The 15,860-nt window shown below is 45.0% G+C and overlaps 1 protein-coding gene across 1 annotated transcript; it reads right to left on the bottom strand.

The window, feature by feature from the left end:
• Positions 1 to 367: 367 nt before the first annotated feature.
• On the bottom strand, positions 368 to 13,171 carry TXN (thioredoxin). Its single transcript, XM_003925241.4, has 5 exons — positions 13,002 to 13,171; positions 7,992 to 8,096; positions 7,462 to 7,521; positions 1,090 to 1,155; positions 368 to 574 (listed from the first exon to the last, which is right to left on the bottom strand). The coding sequence occupies exons 1-5, from the start codon at positions 13,023 to 13,025 to the stop codon at positions 512 to 514; spliced, it is 318 nt and encodes a 105-aa protein (XP_003925290.1). The 5' UTR covers positions 13,026 to 13,171; the 3' UTR covers positions 368 to 511.
• Positions 13,172 to 15,860: the final 2,689 nt, after the last annotated feature.

Below are 15,860 nucleotides of genomic sequence, written 5' to 3' on the forward strand. Positions count from 1 at the left end.
CAATTAGACTTTCCCAGATACTTCAAGGAGAATCAAGATCCTCATGGCAAAACAAACAAAACAAAACAATTCATTCATGGGTGGACATCAAGTTTGGTCAAGCTGATCTTTTGGAGACCATGGAGGATTTACCTGCTAGAACAGAGAACACTATTTTCTCTGCCAAAAGATAACATACTACTTTATTACCTGCATTGTCCCCCAACAAGAGATTTTTGCAACAATATATTAAGGTAGTAAAAATAATTTTTAAAATCTTAAAATAATTAGTGGCCTACAAGGTTACTAAAAAGTGATTGAGAATATAGGAAGATACATTTAATGACCATTTCTCATTCATTTTGAAAGCTATTCAGACACCAGACAGTTTTAAAAAGTGTGAGAATTAATGATTTATTGTCACCCAGATGGCAATTGGATTTATAGTCTTTATACTTTGCATTTTTTTGTAAATTAAAAAAAAAGACAAGTTTTAAATAGCCACTGCTGGTTATGTTTTCAGAAAACAAGATTAGACTAATTCATTAATGGTGGCTTCAAGCTTCTCCTTATTGGCTCCAGAAAATTCACCCACCTGTTAAGAGAATATGGAACTGACATTAGACGTAGCATTGTAGCCCTGTTTTATACATAAAGCATCAGCATATAATGAAGGACGAATAGTGGTGGAGGGAAGAAGTATCATCTTATTTAAAATAAACTTCCTTGAATAACATTAACTTATAAGCAAAAAAAAAACTAAGAAAAAATATCAGAGAAAAGTCAAAAGGCTCAAGTACACATTTTCTTTAACACAAATGCCTAACAACAATAAATTAACTGCCTACGTCTGAGAAATTCTATGTGCTTTATGATATAAACAGGAAGTACCAATCAGAGGGATTTAGTGGCTAGTTCTAGGAAAGATGGATTTTCAATTAGATGTCACATTACGTACGAAAGTCAATGAAGAATGACGTATTTAAAAATTATTTTTAAAAGCAGAACATGGCAATATGCCTCAGTCTTTGAAGGGAATGTGGTTTATTAATAATTTATGCTGGTTGTCCTATTGCCCAGTTTCGAGTTTTAAAGGTCAGATGTACATACCTTTTGTCCCTTCTTAAAAAACTGGAATGTTGGCATGCATTTGACTTCACACTCTGAAGCAACATCCTGGTGGGGAACGTAGCAGGGGGAGAGGATTATAAACAAGACTGTGAGTATTGAGCTTTGACAGAAGTATTCCAAAACCTGAATCTTTTCCCTGTCATGAATCTTTTCCCTGAATCTTTACCTGACATTTCAGCATGAGGACATTTTTCAGCATATGAAAATTAATATAATGAACATAATGGCAGTACAAAAGCCAAACAGGTTATATTCTTTTTTTTTTTTTTTTTTTTTTTTGAGGCGGAGTTTCGCTCTTGTTGCCCAGTCTGGAGTGCAATGGCGTGATCTCGGCTCACCGCAACCTCTGCCTCCTGGGTTCAGGCAATTCTCCTGCCTCAGCCTCCTGAGTAGCTGGGATTACAGGCACGCGCTACCATGCCCAACTAATTTTTAGTATTTTTAGTAGAGACGGGGTTTCACCATGTTGACCAGGATGGTCTCAATCTCTTGACCTCGTGATCCACCCGCCTCAGGCTCCCAAAGTGCTGGGATTACAGGCTTGAGCCACCGCGCCCGGCTAGACAGGTTATATTCTTAATGAAAAATTCTTCTTAGTGGGACAGTCTCAGCTCACTGCAACCTCTACCTCCTGGGCTCAAGTAATCCTCCCTCCTCAGCCTGCCCAGTAGCTGGGACTACAGGCACACGCCACCTCATCTGGCTTTTTTTTTCTTCTTCCCAGAGATGGTCTCTCCATGTTGCCCAGGCTGGTCTCAAACTCATGATTCAAGTGAACCACCTGCCTTGGCCTCCCAAAGTGCTGGGATTACAGGTGTGAGCCACCATGCTCAGTCTCCTGTTTATTTTTAATTAAAAATTGATTTTGTGAGGCCAAGGCTGGTGGGTCACCTGAGGTCAGGAGTTCAAGACTCGTCAAAATACAAAACTTAGCTGGGTGTGATGGCACATATCTGTCATCTCAGCCACTCGGGAGGTTGAGGCAGGATGCTCACTTGAACCTGGGAGGTGGAGGTTGCACTGAGCTGAGGTCACGCCACTGTACTACAGCCTGGGTGACAGAGTGAGACTCTATTTTGGGTCAGGGAGGAGTTGGGGGAAAGACTTTGTAGTTTCTCACACCTTGCTGCAGTATCAGAATCACCTGTGGGGTACTACAAGTTTTCCCATCCACCGCCATCTTAAACCATTATAGTTAAAGTCGGGCTTCAGGTGACTCTGAAGCTCTAACCTTTCAAAGCCATCCTGCTAAGAAAATCAACAAATTCCTAACACTGCAAATTGGGCTAGTGGATCCATATTTTCTCCTCTCCTGGATGTGGGTCTTACCACATCTAAAGATTTTTCTGCAGCTCAAAGGTAACTGAAGTAACCGACATTCCTCAACTGTGGAATGCGAAATGAGAACTCATAATACCCCATGCTCAACATGTTGTTCATGCTGTGAGAGGGCAAGGTTTGGAGGACAATACCATGAAACTGGTTTAGTTTGGAGCCCAACAGGCACTGAAAAGGTCAGCCAGGCACTCAAAAGAGGACTGAGAAAGAAATATAGAACCATTCAGTACCTAAGCAGCAAAAGCTAACGGGACAGCAAGCGAGCAGGCGGGACTATGAGAACCAAATCACGGAAACCAACGGAGAACTCTAAAGGGGAAGAAAGGTCAGCTACAAACACTGACGACCTCGAGGATGGTGGCTGGCACTACTGTTGAGGAGTTCTTTCTAGGTGATCTTTACTTTTTCTTTTATTGCTGGACAACCTGCTGAGCATGAAAGTACAGGTTCTGATAACAGGCACAAGGACAGTAATGGCTGGAATAAAAATGGTGACTGTTTATTGAACACATACTATCAAAGTAGGGGTCAGAGAGAGGTTACCCTTTGTAAAATAAGTATCATAACCCTGTTGGCTGTTGGAGAAATAAGGCTGGTCTATTATTTTCAAAAGGGCTACTACTCATACTTTTCTATGAATCTATGGAGGTAAAATTAAAGTTCTCCAGTTTGTCAGAGGGTCACTTCGAGGTTTTAAAAGGCACTCTCAGGCCAGGCACGGTGGCTCACGCCTGTAATCCCAGCACTTCGGGAGGCCGAGGTCGACGGATCACTTTAGGTCAGGAGTGCGAGACCAGCCTGGCCAGCAACATGGCGAAAACCCATCTCTACTAAAACTACAAAAATTAGCCAGGCGCGATGGCAGGTGCCTGTAGTCCCAGCTACTCGGGAGGCTGAGGCAGAAGAATCACTTGAACTCAGGAGGTGGAGGCTGCAGTGAGCAGAGATGGGACCACTGCACTCACTCCAGCCTGGGCAACAGAGTGAGACTCTGTCTCCAAAAAAAAAAAAAGATACTTTCAGGGTGATGAGAGTGCCCCAAGCAGACATGGAGGAGGAGTTCTGTTATACAGAAGTCCTCGACTGCTTTGGATACCTGTATTACTACACCATACAACATTTAGGTTGGTGATGGTGGTCCCACAAGATTATAATGAAGCTGAAAAATTCCTATCACCTAGTGACAGGTTAACTTCATAGCCCATTGCATTCGCTCGTGCTAACAAATCTGTGCTGCCATTACGTAAAAAGTATACCACTCCAGGCTGCTTTGCCTACGGAGTGGCCATTCTTTGGTTCCTTTACTTTCTTAAGAAACTTGCTTTCACTTAAAAAAAAGCGTATCGCGGCAATTATGTACAGTATCTATCTATTACTTGATAATCAACTAGGTTACTAGTTTTTGTATTTATTATACTTTTTTTTTTTTTTTTTTTTTTTTTTTTTTGAGACGGAGTTTCGCTCTTATTACCCAGGCTGGAGTGCAATGGCGCGATCTCGGCTCACCGCAACCTCCGCCTCCTGGGTTGAAGCAATTCTCCTGCCTCAGCCTCCGGAGTAGCTGGGATTACAGGCACGCACCACCATGCCCAGCTAATTTTTTGCACCTTTAGTAGAGACGGGGTTTCACCATGTTGACCAGGATGGTCTCGATCTCTTGACCTCGTGATCCACCCGCCTCGGCCTCCCAAAGTGCTGGGATTACAGGCTTGAGCCACCGCACCCGGCCCTATACTTTTATTGTTAATTTAGACTGTACTCCTACTTACTTGTTTTAAAAAAGAAAGTTACTATAAAACAGCCTCAGGCCGGTCCTTCAGGAAGCACTCCAGGAGAAGGCACTGCTATCATAGGAGATGAAAGGTCCATTCGTGTTATTGCCCCTGAAGAGCTTTCGGTGAGAAAGATGCAGGGATGGGCGATAGTGGTACTGATGATCCTGACCCTGTGACTGTCTAGGCTAATGTGTTTGAATCTTAGTTTTTAACAAAAAGGTTTAAAAGTTAAAAAAAAAAAAAAACTTCTAGAAAATATTTCTGTAGATCTGTACAATGCATTTGTGTTTTAAGCTAAGTGTCAATACGAGAGTTAAAAAGTTAAAAAATAAAAAAACTTACAAAGTTAAAAAAAGTTAAAATAAACTTAATATACTGCTGAAAAAAGAAATTTTAAAACTAAAATGTGTGTCTGGGCACAATTGCTCACACCTGTAATCCCAGTACTCTGGGAGGCCAAGGCGGGTGGCTCACAAGGTCAAGCGATTGAGACCATCCTGGCTAACACAGTGAAACCCCGTCTCTACTAAAAATACAAAAAAAAAAAAAAAAAAAAAAAAAAATTAGCTGGACATAGTGGCAGGCACCTGTAGTACTAGCTACCTGGGAGGCTGAGGTAGGAGAATTACTCAAACCTGGGAGGTGGAAGCTGCAGTGAGCCGAGATCACGCCACTGCACTCCAGCCTGAGCAACTGACACTGTCTCAAATAAAATAAAATAAAATGTGTATAGCCCAAGTGTATAATGTTTATAATGCCTACGGGTTCTGCAAGCCCCGTTTATGGCAAGTACCTTATACAGGCATACCATTTTTTAATCTTTTATATCATATTTTCACCGTACATTTTCTATGTTTAAATGTGCAAATACCTACTGCTGTGTTTTAACTGCCTACAGTATTCAGTATAGTAACCTGCCTTTCATGTGTGTGGCCTCCACACAGCCTAGGCGTACAGGAGGCTAAGCCATCTAGGTTTGTGTAAGTAGACTATGTGTGCACAATGAAACTGTGTCGCATTTCTCAGGAGGTATCCTCATCATTAAGTGATGCATGACTGTACTTCCCAAAGGCAGTAAGAACTCCTGTCCTCAGTACAGTATGGGGCATTGCTCTGCCTCAGGAAACCTACTTCACCTGTGCTGCAGTTCCATTACCTGTTCAATCAGGGTGCTAATAAAAAATATTCTTATAGTTACAGTGAGGATTAAATGCTGGAGTGCATGCAAAGGGCTTATCATGGCATCTAGCATCTATTATTACTTTCTTTTCTTTGAGACAGTCTCGCTCTGTCACCCAGGCTGGAATGCAATGGCGTGATCTCACCTCACTGCAACCTTCACCTCCCAGGTTCAAGCAATTCTCCTGCCTCAGCCTCCCTAGTAGCTGGGATTACAGGCACCAGCCACCATGCCTGGCTGATTTTTTTTTTGTGTGTGTATATATATATATATATTTTGGCCAGGCTGGTCTTGAACTCCTGACCCCGTGATCCACCCACCTTGGCCTCCCAAAGTGCTGGGATTACAGGTGTGAGCCACTGCGCCTGGCCTAGCACATTATTATTAACTTCAAGTAAAAATCAAGCTGCTACCTGATAGGATCAGTGGCAGTTAGAATTTCTCTTTTCCAGGTGCAATTTTCTCCTAGCTACATTGACTTTCATAGAAGAAATAAGACTAAATTTGATTCAAACTAGGAAGAAGGATTTTCTTTAACAAAAGTGCAATTATACTCTTAAAAAAAAACTCTGGGGACACATCTAGAACAGTCACTTACCAACTACATCCCATTCATCATTCGTTCATTCCACACCTATACTACATGCAAGGCAGGTGTGCTAGGTGAAGGGGAAACCAAGGTGAATTAAGACAGGGTCCCTGATCCCAGAAATTTACTGGTAAAGGACGGACATAAAGATCATTATAATAATTGCCAGGACTCACTGAGTACTTAGGGTACACACGGGGGTACGTGGAGAAGGGGTGAGGCTCATGATAAGGAGTTAGTCAGGTAGGAAAGGAAAGGACAGATCAGATGGAGAAGATAGCATGAGCCAAGGCAGGGGTTGCCCAAGGCACAGAGTCAAAAACTGGCTGAGAATAGGCAGTCTGGGGTTGCTGTGCCCTCCCATGTTTAGAGAGTACTGCCATATGCCCATTTTAAGTGACTCTTCAGCCTTTATTGGACATTCCATGTTTGCTCAATGAATAAGCAACCTTGGGAGGTTGATGGGGGCAGGTCTTAAGGCTCAAGGAAGATGAGCAACCAGCCTAAGCAGAGGCCAGTGAGCCAGGACTGGAAGCCAAGTCCAGCACCTCTATTGCCATGCCAAACCCCTCCCCCAATGCCCCTCCTTCCCCACTGGGGCTAAGTGAAAATGCTCACATATCTGTAAAGAGCCCCGAAGTGATACCTCCTCAACAGCCTCTCCTAGGTCAGTGGTCATGGGCTGAGCACCGGATCTAGACCCACCACAAGACAGAGCATCCTCTAATGGGCAGTAGTTAAGGTCAAGGGCTGGGAAGCCAGACCACTTCATTTTAAATCCTAGCTCAGCCATATACTCACTGAAACTTCATGAACAACCTCTGTGTTTCAGTTTTCTTGTTTATAAAATGGGGATGATAACAGCACTAAGGATTAAATGAACTGATACTTAAAAACTACCCAGAACAGTGCCTGGTATATATCAAGTGCAAAACAAGTATTCATTAAATGAAACCAACCCTGGAATTTCTTCCAAATTATTCTCTCAGGCACCTTGGTGTTTATTCGTTAAAACGTTTGTGGTTTCTAATTGACTAAAACCAACCAAGACTAGAAGAGGCTTGCATATGCACGTTCTCCTGCTACTACAAGTTCATAAAGAGCCCTACAAGTTGTCTCATAATTTGGTAACTCCATCGAGCCTATGGATGTAATGATCATAGCCAAATTCAATCTCTATTTATTGAGCATCTCAGAGTGTAAGGTAGCATGTAGGGTTTTAGAAAGGTGGGTGGCCGGTAAGATTCAGAAGCCTCATTCATTTGTTTTTGTTTACTTTAGGATGTGATATACAGCTCCTGATAGCTAGGATTCAGCTCCTAATTTACCTGCTCTTCTGAGACAGAACTTTTTAGATAGGATTATAGTCCTAGTATTATTTGACACATTTATGGAAAAAGCACTGTGCAATTCAGAGAAAAAGGCCAATGTGAAAAGCTCAGTAGTAACTCAAATTTCCAGCTACGTACCTGACAGTCATCCACATCTACTTCAAGGAATACCACATTGGAATATTTTTCAGAGAGGGACTGGAAAATTTAAAATGAAAAATTCAAAGAGATTTAGAACTAGGTAATGGCAGTCAACATACTCAAGCTTCTTAAATGGAAACTTAATAATAAGTCGAGACTACTTAAAGATCCAAAAATCTAGATCTCTGGAGACATAAGAGACATAAATTTTCTCTAAATCAAATTTTTCCTAGTATAAAGCAGTTTGGCATATCAAACTTTGAGGATGGGATTTCAAACAGGGCCCATATTTCAACATGGGGGAAAAAAAAGAACTATTTAAGACAAATTTCCAAAAGTTGTTTTCAATGGGTTACCTGTGTCAAACCTAAATTATCTGTTATACTACTAGTTTTAGAACAAAGATCTAGCCAAAGAACTCCCTCAACCAAAAGTAAAATCCTTTAATTGTCTTTCTTTCCCACCTTCGTGACCATCAACCCCCAAACCACGAATCTCTAACAGAGTAGACACTGTTTAATACTCACATGAAAAAAAGGCTTGATCATCTTGCAAGGTCCACACCACGTGGCTGAAAAGTCAACTACTACAAGTTTATCACCTGCGGCATCCAAGGCTTCCTGAAAAGCATCCTAACCGCAAAAGAAAAGCTTTTATTAAATAGTTAAATATTAAATCTCCAAAAGACTATAAAACACATTCTGGAGGTCTTCCTTTCAGGACCCACTTTTTAGCCAACAACAACAAAAAAACCCAACCAAGCCAAGTAAAACTCAGTTTGAAGAAATTCTACACATTGTTGGTAGTGTTACTTGATAAGATGAAACAAGATATAATGTGTAGAGTATACTGATATTCATGTCTTCATGACTATTTGATAAAACATTGTGAAATGGCTAGTTTCTCTCGAAACCAAACAAAAGGAAAATAAAAATAGACACTTGTACTAAAAATGTTTCCATGTCAAGGCTAGGTGTATGGTAGACACTCACTATACACTTATGGATTATGAAAGGAGTCACTTGAAGTCACAAAGGCATAGAATTTGGCAATTGAAACATCACAAGTTACACTTTAAAAAAAAAAGCTATCATTTTTTATTAAACTCACTTTTCTATGGTAGACCATATAAAAATCTAATTTTCTAAAAAAAAAAAGTCAAGGAAACTAACCTCCCTCAAACCTCAACACTCAGATACCACTGTTGACATAAGCATAATGGTGTTTTCCGGAGTTGGGGTCACAGGTTTACCAACCTTTTATTTTTGCCCTTTCCCTTAAAACCATGTCCTCATCATTCATTAAGTTTTAGTTCCTCATGAAGGAAATTTTTCTTAGGTATTATTTTTCATAAAGAATACTTGTTAACTAAAATTCCCAGTAGAAATGATCAAAAAATCTCTTATTACCAACTTCCCTGAATTATTCATTATCTAGATACTGTAACCCTGGGAACCGAATAGTCCAGTTACAAAGGACTCACTTTTTTTTTTTTTGGTTTTGTTTTTGAGACAGAGTTTCACTCTTGTTGCTCAGGCTGGATAGATGGAGTGCAAAGGTGAGATCTGAGCTCACTGCAACCTCCACCTCCAGGGTTCAACTGATTCTCCTGCCTCAGCTTCCAGAGTAGCTGAGATTACAAGTGTCTGCCACCATGCCCAGCTAATTTTTGTATTTTTAGTAGAGATGGGGGTTTGCCATATTGACCAGGCTGGTCTTGAACTCCTGACCTCAAGTGATCCACCCACCTCAGCCTCCCAGAACAAATGACTCATTTTCACAATTAGTCTGTTGGTGCTGACCAATCCCAAAACCAAATAGAGCAATTAAGATAAATCAAAACATAAACATCTGTATCTGAAGTCTAGGTTTTCTTCAAGGAAATGATGCTGGTCAAATAGGTTTAATAAAAAATGAACATCCCACCCTCCCACCCCACCACAAGAGATCCAGTAAAGGAAGTCAAATAAATAAAACAGCATAACTTAAAAAAACAAATAAGCAAAAAAAAAAAAAAAAAAAAAACCCAACAAGAAAAAACTAATGTGACCTCATGCAGTAACAGTTACTTCTCTAGATTTCTAATTTCTACCTCATGTTTTTGGGAAAATAATTCACAAATGGTATTCCTGAGGATGCTATGACAAGGCCTCCATAATTACGCAAATCGCCGGATGCAGCAGGGTACATTAGAAGTACAGCAATTGTTTATCCAAACTATCACCGATTTTCAGATGAATTTCATTCAAAGCCTTCCCTAATGTGATTTTCAAGAAAGTTACACCAGCCATCCTTTACTGCAAAACCCAGGTAAGAGAGAAAAAAAGGTCAAGAAATGCCAATGTCTGGTTGAATAGACATTTTTTTTTTTAACATGGTTGACCCTCATTAAAAACCTAAGATTACTTTCAAGAGAGAAGGTATTTCAAACATACTCAAGGCTTTTCGAAAACAGTTCTGAATCAAAATTAAGCCCAAGTGCCTAAAATTCTGAAAAGAGGCATGCAACAATAACTTTCAGCCTAAATGAACATGAGTTACACCCCAGGTATGTGCAGACTTCACGCACAAATTCTCGTCTGATCCTTCTAAACGGGTATCAGCTTGAAAATTATTCAAGATTATATTACTAAGAAGAAATCACAATTTCTAGCTGCCGGAAACTAACAGGATTAACAAATGTCTCCATCACTGATACCAATAATCTGGGGGAAGCAAAAAAAATGTGGTTGGGGTAAATAGAAGCAGTATAAAATCTCTTTGCCTAAACATACCTACCCCAAAGGTAATAAATTTAAGTGGTTTCTTTTTGTTTTGAGATGTTGTTTCGCTCTTGGTGCCCAGGCTGGAGTGCAATAGCAGTCTCAGGTCACCACAAGCTCTGCCTTCTGGGGTCAAATGATTCTCTTGCCTCAGCTTCCTGAGTCGCTGGGATTACAGGCATATGCCACTATGCCCAGCTAATTTTGTATTTTTAGTACAGACAGGGTTTCTCCATGTTGGTCAGGCTGGTCTCGAACTCCTGACCTTGTGATCCACCTGCCTTGGTGTAAGATGTATTCAATATTTACAAATAACAGGACAGGTACAGTGGCTCACACCTGTAATCCTAGCACTTTTGAAGGCCAAGGATGGTGGATCACCTGAAGTCAGGAGTTCCAGACCAGCCTGACCAACATGGTGAAACCCTGTCCCTACTAACAATTCAAAATTAGCTGGGCGTGGTGGTGCATGCCTATAAATTCCAGCTACTCAGGAAGCTGAGGTGGGAGAATCGCTTGAAGCCAGGAGGTGGAGGTTGCAGTGAGCCTAGACTGCACTCCAGCCTGGACAACCAGACTGAAATTCTGTCTCAAGAGAGACAAAAACAAAAAACAAAACAAAACCCAATCAAATTAGTGTAACTTTTCCATCAGTGACTTGGGATTGTAATTCTGAAGTTGAACTGATTATCAGCGCCTTTGGGCCCCAGGCTGTAGTGCTTTTTTAAAAGTTCCTGTCACCCTTGTACACCTTTGTCACTGGTAGAGGAGGAAGGTGCCACCATGCTCTGACAACGGAGAGGCCTAAACTGTGTGCTCCAGAAATCCTGATCAACTTTCTGTTTAGTGTCTGGATTTTGAGACAACTAACACAGACCATTCAAAGGTCTTCCGGCTCCGTGGAGGGGGTTCTTAGCAGTTCGGTTACACTGAGGTTGCCAGACCCTGGAGAACAGAACTCCTGCCCCACTCTCTCTCTCGGCCATGGACTAGTAATTTATCACACAATAGGTGCTTGGAAAGAAGTATATGAACGACAATTGCAGAATGAGAGCTGCAAAAATGAGGATCCCACTAGAAAACAAAAAACAAAAAACTGATTAAGAAGATAAAAGACCACAATGGCAATCAACATATGAGAAAAAAAATTGAGGGTCAGCTGGGCGCGGTGGCTCAAGTCTGTAATCCCAGCACTTTGGGAGGCCGAGGCGGGTGGATCACGAGGTCGAGAGATCGAGACCATCCTGGTCAACATGGTGAAACCCCGTCTCTACTAAAAATACAAAAAACTAGCTGGGCGTGGTGGCGCATGCCTGTAATCCCAGCTACTTAGGAGGCTGAGGCAGGAGAATTGCCTGAGCCCAGGAGGCGGAGGTTGCGGTGAGCCGAGATTGCGCCATTGCACTCCAGCCTGGGTAACAAGAGCGAAACTCCGTCTCAAAAAAAAAAAAAAAAGAAAAAAGAAAAAAAAAAAATTGACGGTCAATAATAAAGAAACAAAAGGATCAATCAGGGACACACTGCAAACACACTTCTGTTTTCGAAGCCCACCAGGCACCAAACAGGTCAGGGCACTTGAGGCGGGCGAAGACCCGCCCTCCCCAGCTTCCTGGGGAAGGGGGAATTGCAGGGTAGGCACTGGCAAGGGGTCTTCCACTGTTTGAGCAGCATCAATTTCCCCCACTGACTTTTCTGACGCTGCATTTAACAAGTATTTCTGGAGTGGCTACAGCAGACCAGACACTGCCTGTTAGGCTCCGGGTTTCCCAGTCTGTTAGGTTTTAGGCTTGCAGTAACTTTCGAACTCAGGAACTCTGTTATGCCTTGGGCATTTTTAAGAGGACAAAACAGCGATCGGGATACCGATAAGTCGGCGAGCAGACAGCAGGGCGCGGCAGCCCCCAGGAGGAACCCTGGCTCCAGCAAAACCCACCAACTAAGGGTGAATCAGGGACGGGCAGGGCAGCCGAGGCCCCCGGGCCCAACCTTAGGGACTGAGTCACTCCAAAGCCACCGCTGCCGGAAACACGCCCTGCGCCACAGGAGGAGTCCCATGGGCGCCGCCCCGACCTTACTTCCTCGCGGCCACCTGGGGCCCTCGGGCCTCCCGGCCAGACCTGCACGCGCCAGGGGATCTCTAGCCGCAATCCGCCCCCTTAGTGCGGATACAGCACGCGTCACCTTTGGGACTGGGCATGGGTGGAGGCAGCCGGGGAGTCTCCGGCCTAGACCCGCTGCCAAGGGGGATCACCACCCCCGCTGCGGGTGGATCGCGTCGCAGACGAAAAGGCAGCGGCGCCCAGCGACCGGTGCCTTCTGCAAGGGGCCCTCTCTGTCCTTGCCTGGGGCCTGAATCTGGATACAGATGGAGGCCAAGGGCGGACCCCTTCCATTCCCTCACCTTTCTTTCCCCGGTCGGGGCTGCCCGGACAGGAGGGTGCAGGAGGCGCCGCGTGGGGACTCCTTGCGCTGCCTGCGCTCGTACATCCCCTGGGAGTTCCCCGCGTGCGTGCAAGCCCGGGCGCAGAGTGCGGGCAATGCCGGGCACCACCACCTCGCCCTCCAGGGGTTCCCCGTCCCTCTCCTCCCTTCCTCAGGACAGGCTCCGCCGCCTTGGGCGCGCCCAGGCCGCTGCTTCCCTCAGTCCCAGGCCGAGACGCCGCGTCCCTTTCCCCTAGGGATGCGGAGAGGCGGCCTCCGCACCTCCCGCCACCGCCTACCCCAGCTACAAGGGCCGCGCGGCTCCGGCGCCCTGGCCTTTTCCGGAGCGCGTACCTTGCTGTCGATCTGCTTGACCATCTTGGCTGCTAGGGTCTGACGAGCAGCTGTTAGGACCGATGGAAACGGATCCAAAGCACCGAACCGAACTAGGAGAGAGCGCGTTGCTCACTCTCCTTTATACCACGCCCCGCGTGCGTGTGGCGGGGGCGCGCGCGCCCGCCCGGACCTCCGCGCCCGCTGCTGCGCCCGGCCCCGCCCCGCCTCCAAAGCTGGAGAGCCGGGGTGGGGCGAGGCGGGGCTGGCGCAAGCGTGGGGCGGAGCTCCAGGGCCTCTGCTCTGGTGCCCCGAGGCCCAGCTTGCGCCCCAGCTGGAAGTGGGGATCGGCACTACGCGTCACGGTGAGAGGCGGGGAGACGGACAGTCATCCTGATGCACACAGGGCCCTCCCGGGTCACCTGGGGATGCATCTGTCGGGCCCGAATCGAACGCGCCCACGCTTGAGATGGGGACGGTCCTAGGACCGCCCAGGCAGGGCTGGATTTCTCGAAAAGGCCCGCCACGCCCCGGCCCCCTCGCCCAGTCCCGTGAACCACGCAAAGTGCTGAGTAACGGTGACCAGGAAGTATCTCAGTGTGTGCGTCCTCGCCTCCTCTCCTGCCATGACCGTTCTCTTCTCTGTAACCTCCTTCTGTTCTTTTATTTTCACCGCTGAGCCCGCTGCTCCAGCTTGATGCAGGGGTTTAGACAGTAGAGATGACCGGGGGACTGGCTGGGCTCTTGACTGTCAGACAGCTGCGTGTGAGATGGAAGTGCCGCCAGGGTGAGCTCTGCAACTTAGTTACGCAGTTGTGAACCTAGAAAGGTTCTGACCTCCTAGGGTCCCAGTGTTCCCTTCTGTAGAATGAGAATCATGATGGTCTCAACTGGTGTTATTTTGAGGGTTGTAGTGCTTGCAAAGTGATGAGGACCGTGCTTGGCACATAGTAAACACTCCATAGCTAGTTCTTATTATTAGGTGTCTCACAGGGCCTGATTGGGCCTAGCCACCTTATACAGCATTTACGGTGGCGCAGTATGCATGTTTGTGTGAGTTTTTTCTAACAGAGGCAGACTCCTGGAACAGAAGTCAGAGTTTTCGTTGATCCAGGAATGCCTGTTGCAGGTTGTGTCTGGCAGGGCTGGGGATTGTGGAAGGTGTGTTAGCTGGCCTTGTGGAGCCAGGAGGGCCTGTCAGCTGGTAGAAGTGGAGGTGGAAAAACTGCTCACAGGAACCAGAGCCAGAAGGCTGGGCGGGAGAGTCCCAGGTCTGTGTTTTCAGAGCCTTCCCGGTGAAGCTCCATCTAGGTGTGATTGCCTAGTTGTGGTAAAACTGTTGCCTGGCTGCCCCCTAGAACCCTTGGCTTCCTTCTTTTGCTCTTTCAGACAGAGGAAGGGAGGAAACCAGAGGTTTTGACCTATTTTGCAAAGTTTCTAGGGGGCCGAGGAGCACTGAACATGAATAAGGATATAGGCAAGGGACACATTCTAAAGACAGCCCTAGACGGAGGGAAGACAGACTGCCCTGAATGCAGCGACCGTTCCCAAAGAGAGGGAGGTTATTGGGGCAGAGAGGAAGGAACTGGATGGAGTGCTGAGAGCAGATTCTATAACCTGCTTTTCTGCTGCCGGGTTTTCAGTTCAGCTGCATCTCAGGTTCCAGGATTTTACCTGTTTGTTGGTGAATTTGCCTGGGTGATGACAGCAAATCATTGAGTGACAGGAAGGGGCAATACAAGCCATCCTCAGCTGACTTCTCTCGAAGGACCTTCCAAATGTCCAATGACTCAGTGAAGAAGGTACTTCCTCCCTCCCACCTCCACAGAACCAATGCAGGGTAGAGGTGGAGGATGGTACAGTTATGAGGAACTGAGAAGCCAGAGTATGTGTTAAGAGTCTAGACTCTGCAATTAGACTCCCTTGTCCTCATCCCTACCCTACCACTTCATGACTGGGTAACTAGGCAAGTCTAAATAGCCATTTGAAGCCTCAGTTTCCTTATCTAAGAAGTGGGCATAATAATGGCTTGTGCTATTATTAAGGGTTGAGTGAACTAAAATATATGTAAAATGCTTAGAACCGTGCCTGGTGTGCAGTGAATGCTACATGAACTATGATTCTAGGGTATTAAATAGAATGATGAGATCCATCTGGAATGATGGCAGAGCAAGGGTGGAAGGAGAGACTAAAACAGGTGTCAGTCTAAAATGAATTAAGTAATGAGGACAGTACTAATGAACACTGAGCTCTGTAACATGAACCTCAAAGGAAAATGGCTTTTTTTTTCCCGCCTGCAAGGAAGAAAAGCAGGCTGGACCTGGTCCCTAGGAGCAGGTTCCCTGCAGTTGTGGCAGGGAGGTGATATTCTATGAGGAGAGTGAGGTACAGGGGAATTACTTGGGATTGCCCAGAGAGGAAGTGTTTATTCATGCAGAGAAATGTAGAGGTTCTGTGTATTAGTGAAAATTTTCAGTTGCAGGGAGGAATTCTAGCTCAAACTGACATAAAACAAAAATAGAATTAAGAACTCTGCTTATCAAGAACCCCAGGGGCCTAATGACGTCAGAGAGCACCATCTCTAGTTTCATTCTCAGGTAGGCACTCTATGTAACTTAGGTTACTACTAGTTTAGGATATCTGCAGGAAGAGTGTTCCTCTTCCTTGTTCTTGTAAATGTCTGAGAGGCTGACCTTCAGTTTCATGGTGGGGGAAGGGATTAGCCTTGCTTGAAACTTTGAACCAAGAGTAGGAGAAATCTAGGGGGTTACCAGAAAAAGGGGAGATTGCTGCTGGACCGACAAAAACGATATTTTCATGTCATCCAGAAGAGCAGAAACATGTAATAAGGGTGATGGGCCTGTTTCAGGTTAGCTGCTT

The sequence above is a fragment of the Saimiri boliviensis genome, chromosome 2 (genome assembly GCF_048565385.1).
Source record: "Saimiri boliviensis isolate mSaiBol1 chromosome 2, mSaiBol1.pri, whole genome shotgun sequence".
Classification (NCBI taxonomy): Eukaryota; Metazoa; Chordata; class Mammalia; order Primates; family Cebidae; genus Saimiri; species Saimiri boliviensis.

Coding starts and splice junctions, on each gene's coding strand:
- TXN (XM_003925241.4), bottom strand. CDS start 13,025: ATGGTCAAGCAGATCGACAGCAAG. Junction 7,522..7,991: donor TGATCAAGCCTTTTTTTCAT/GTGAGTATTAAA, acceptor TAAATTTTCCAG/TCCCTCTCTGAAAAATATTC. Junction 1,156..7,461: donor TAGATGTGGATGACTGTCAG/GTACGTAGCTGG, acceptor GTTCCCCACCAG/GATGTTGCTTCAGAGTGTGA.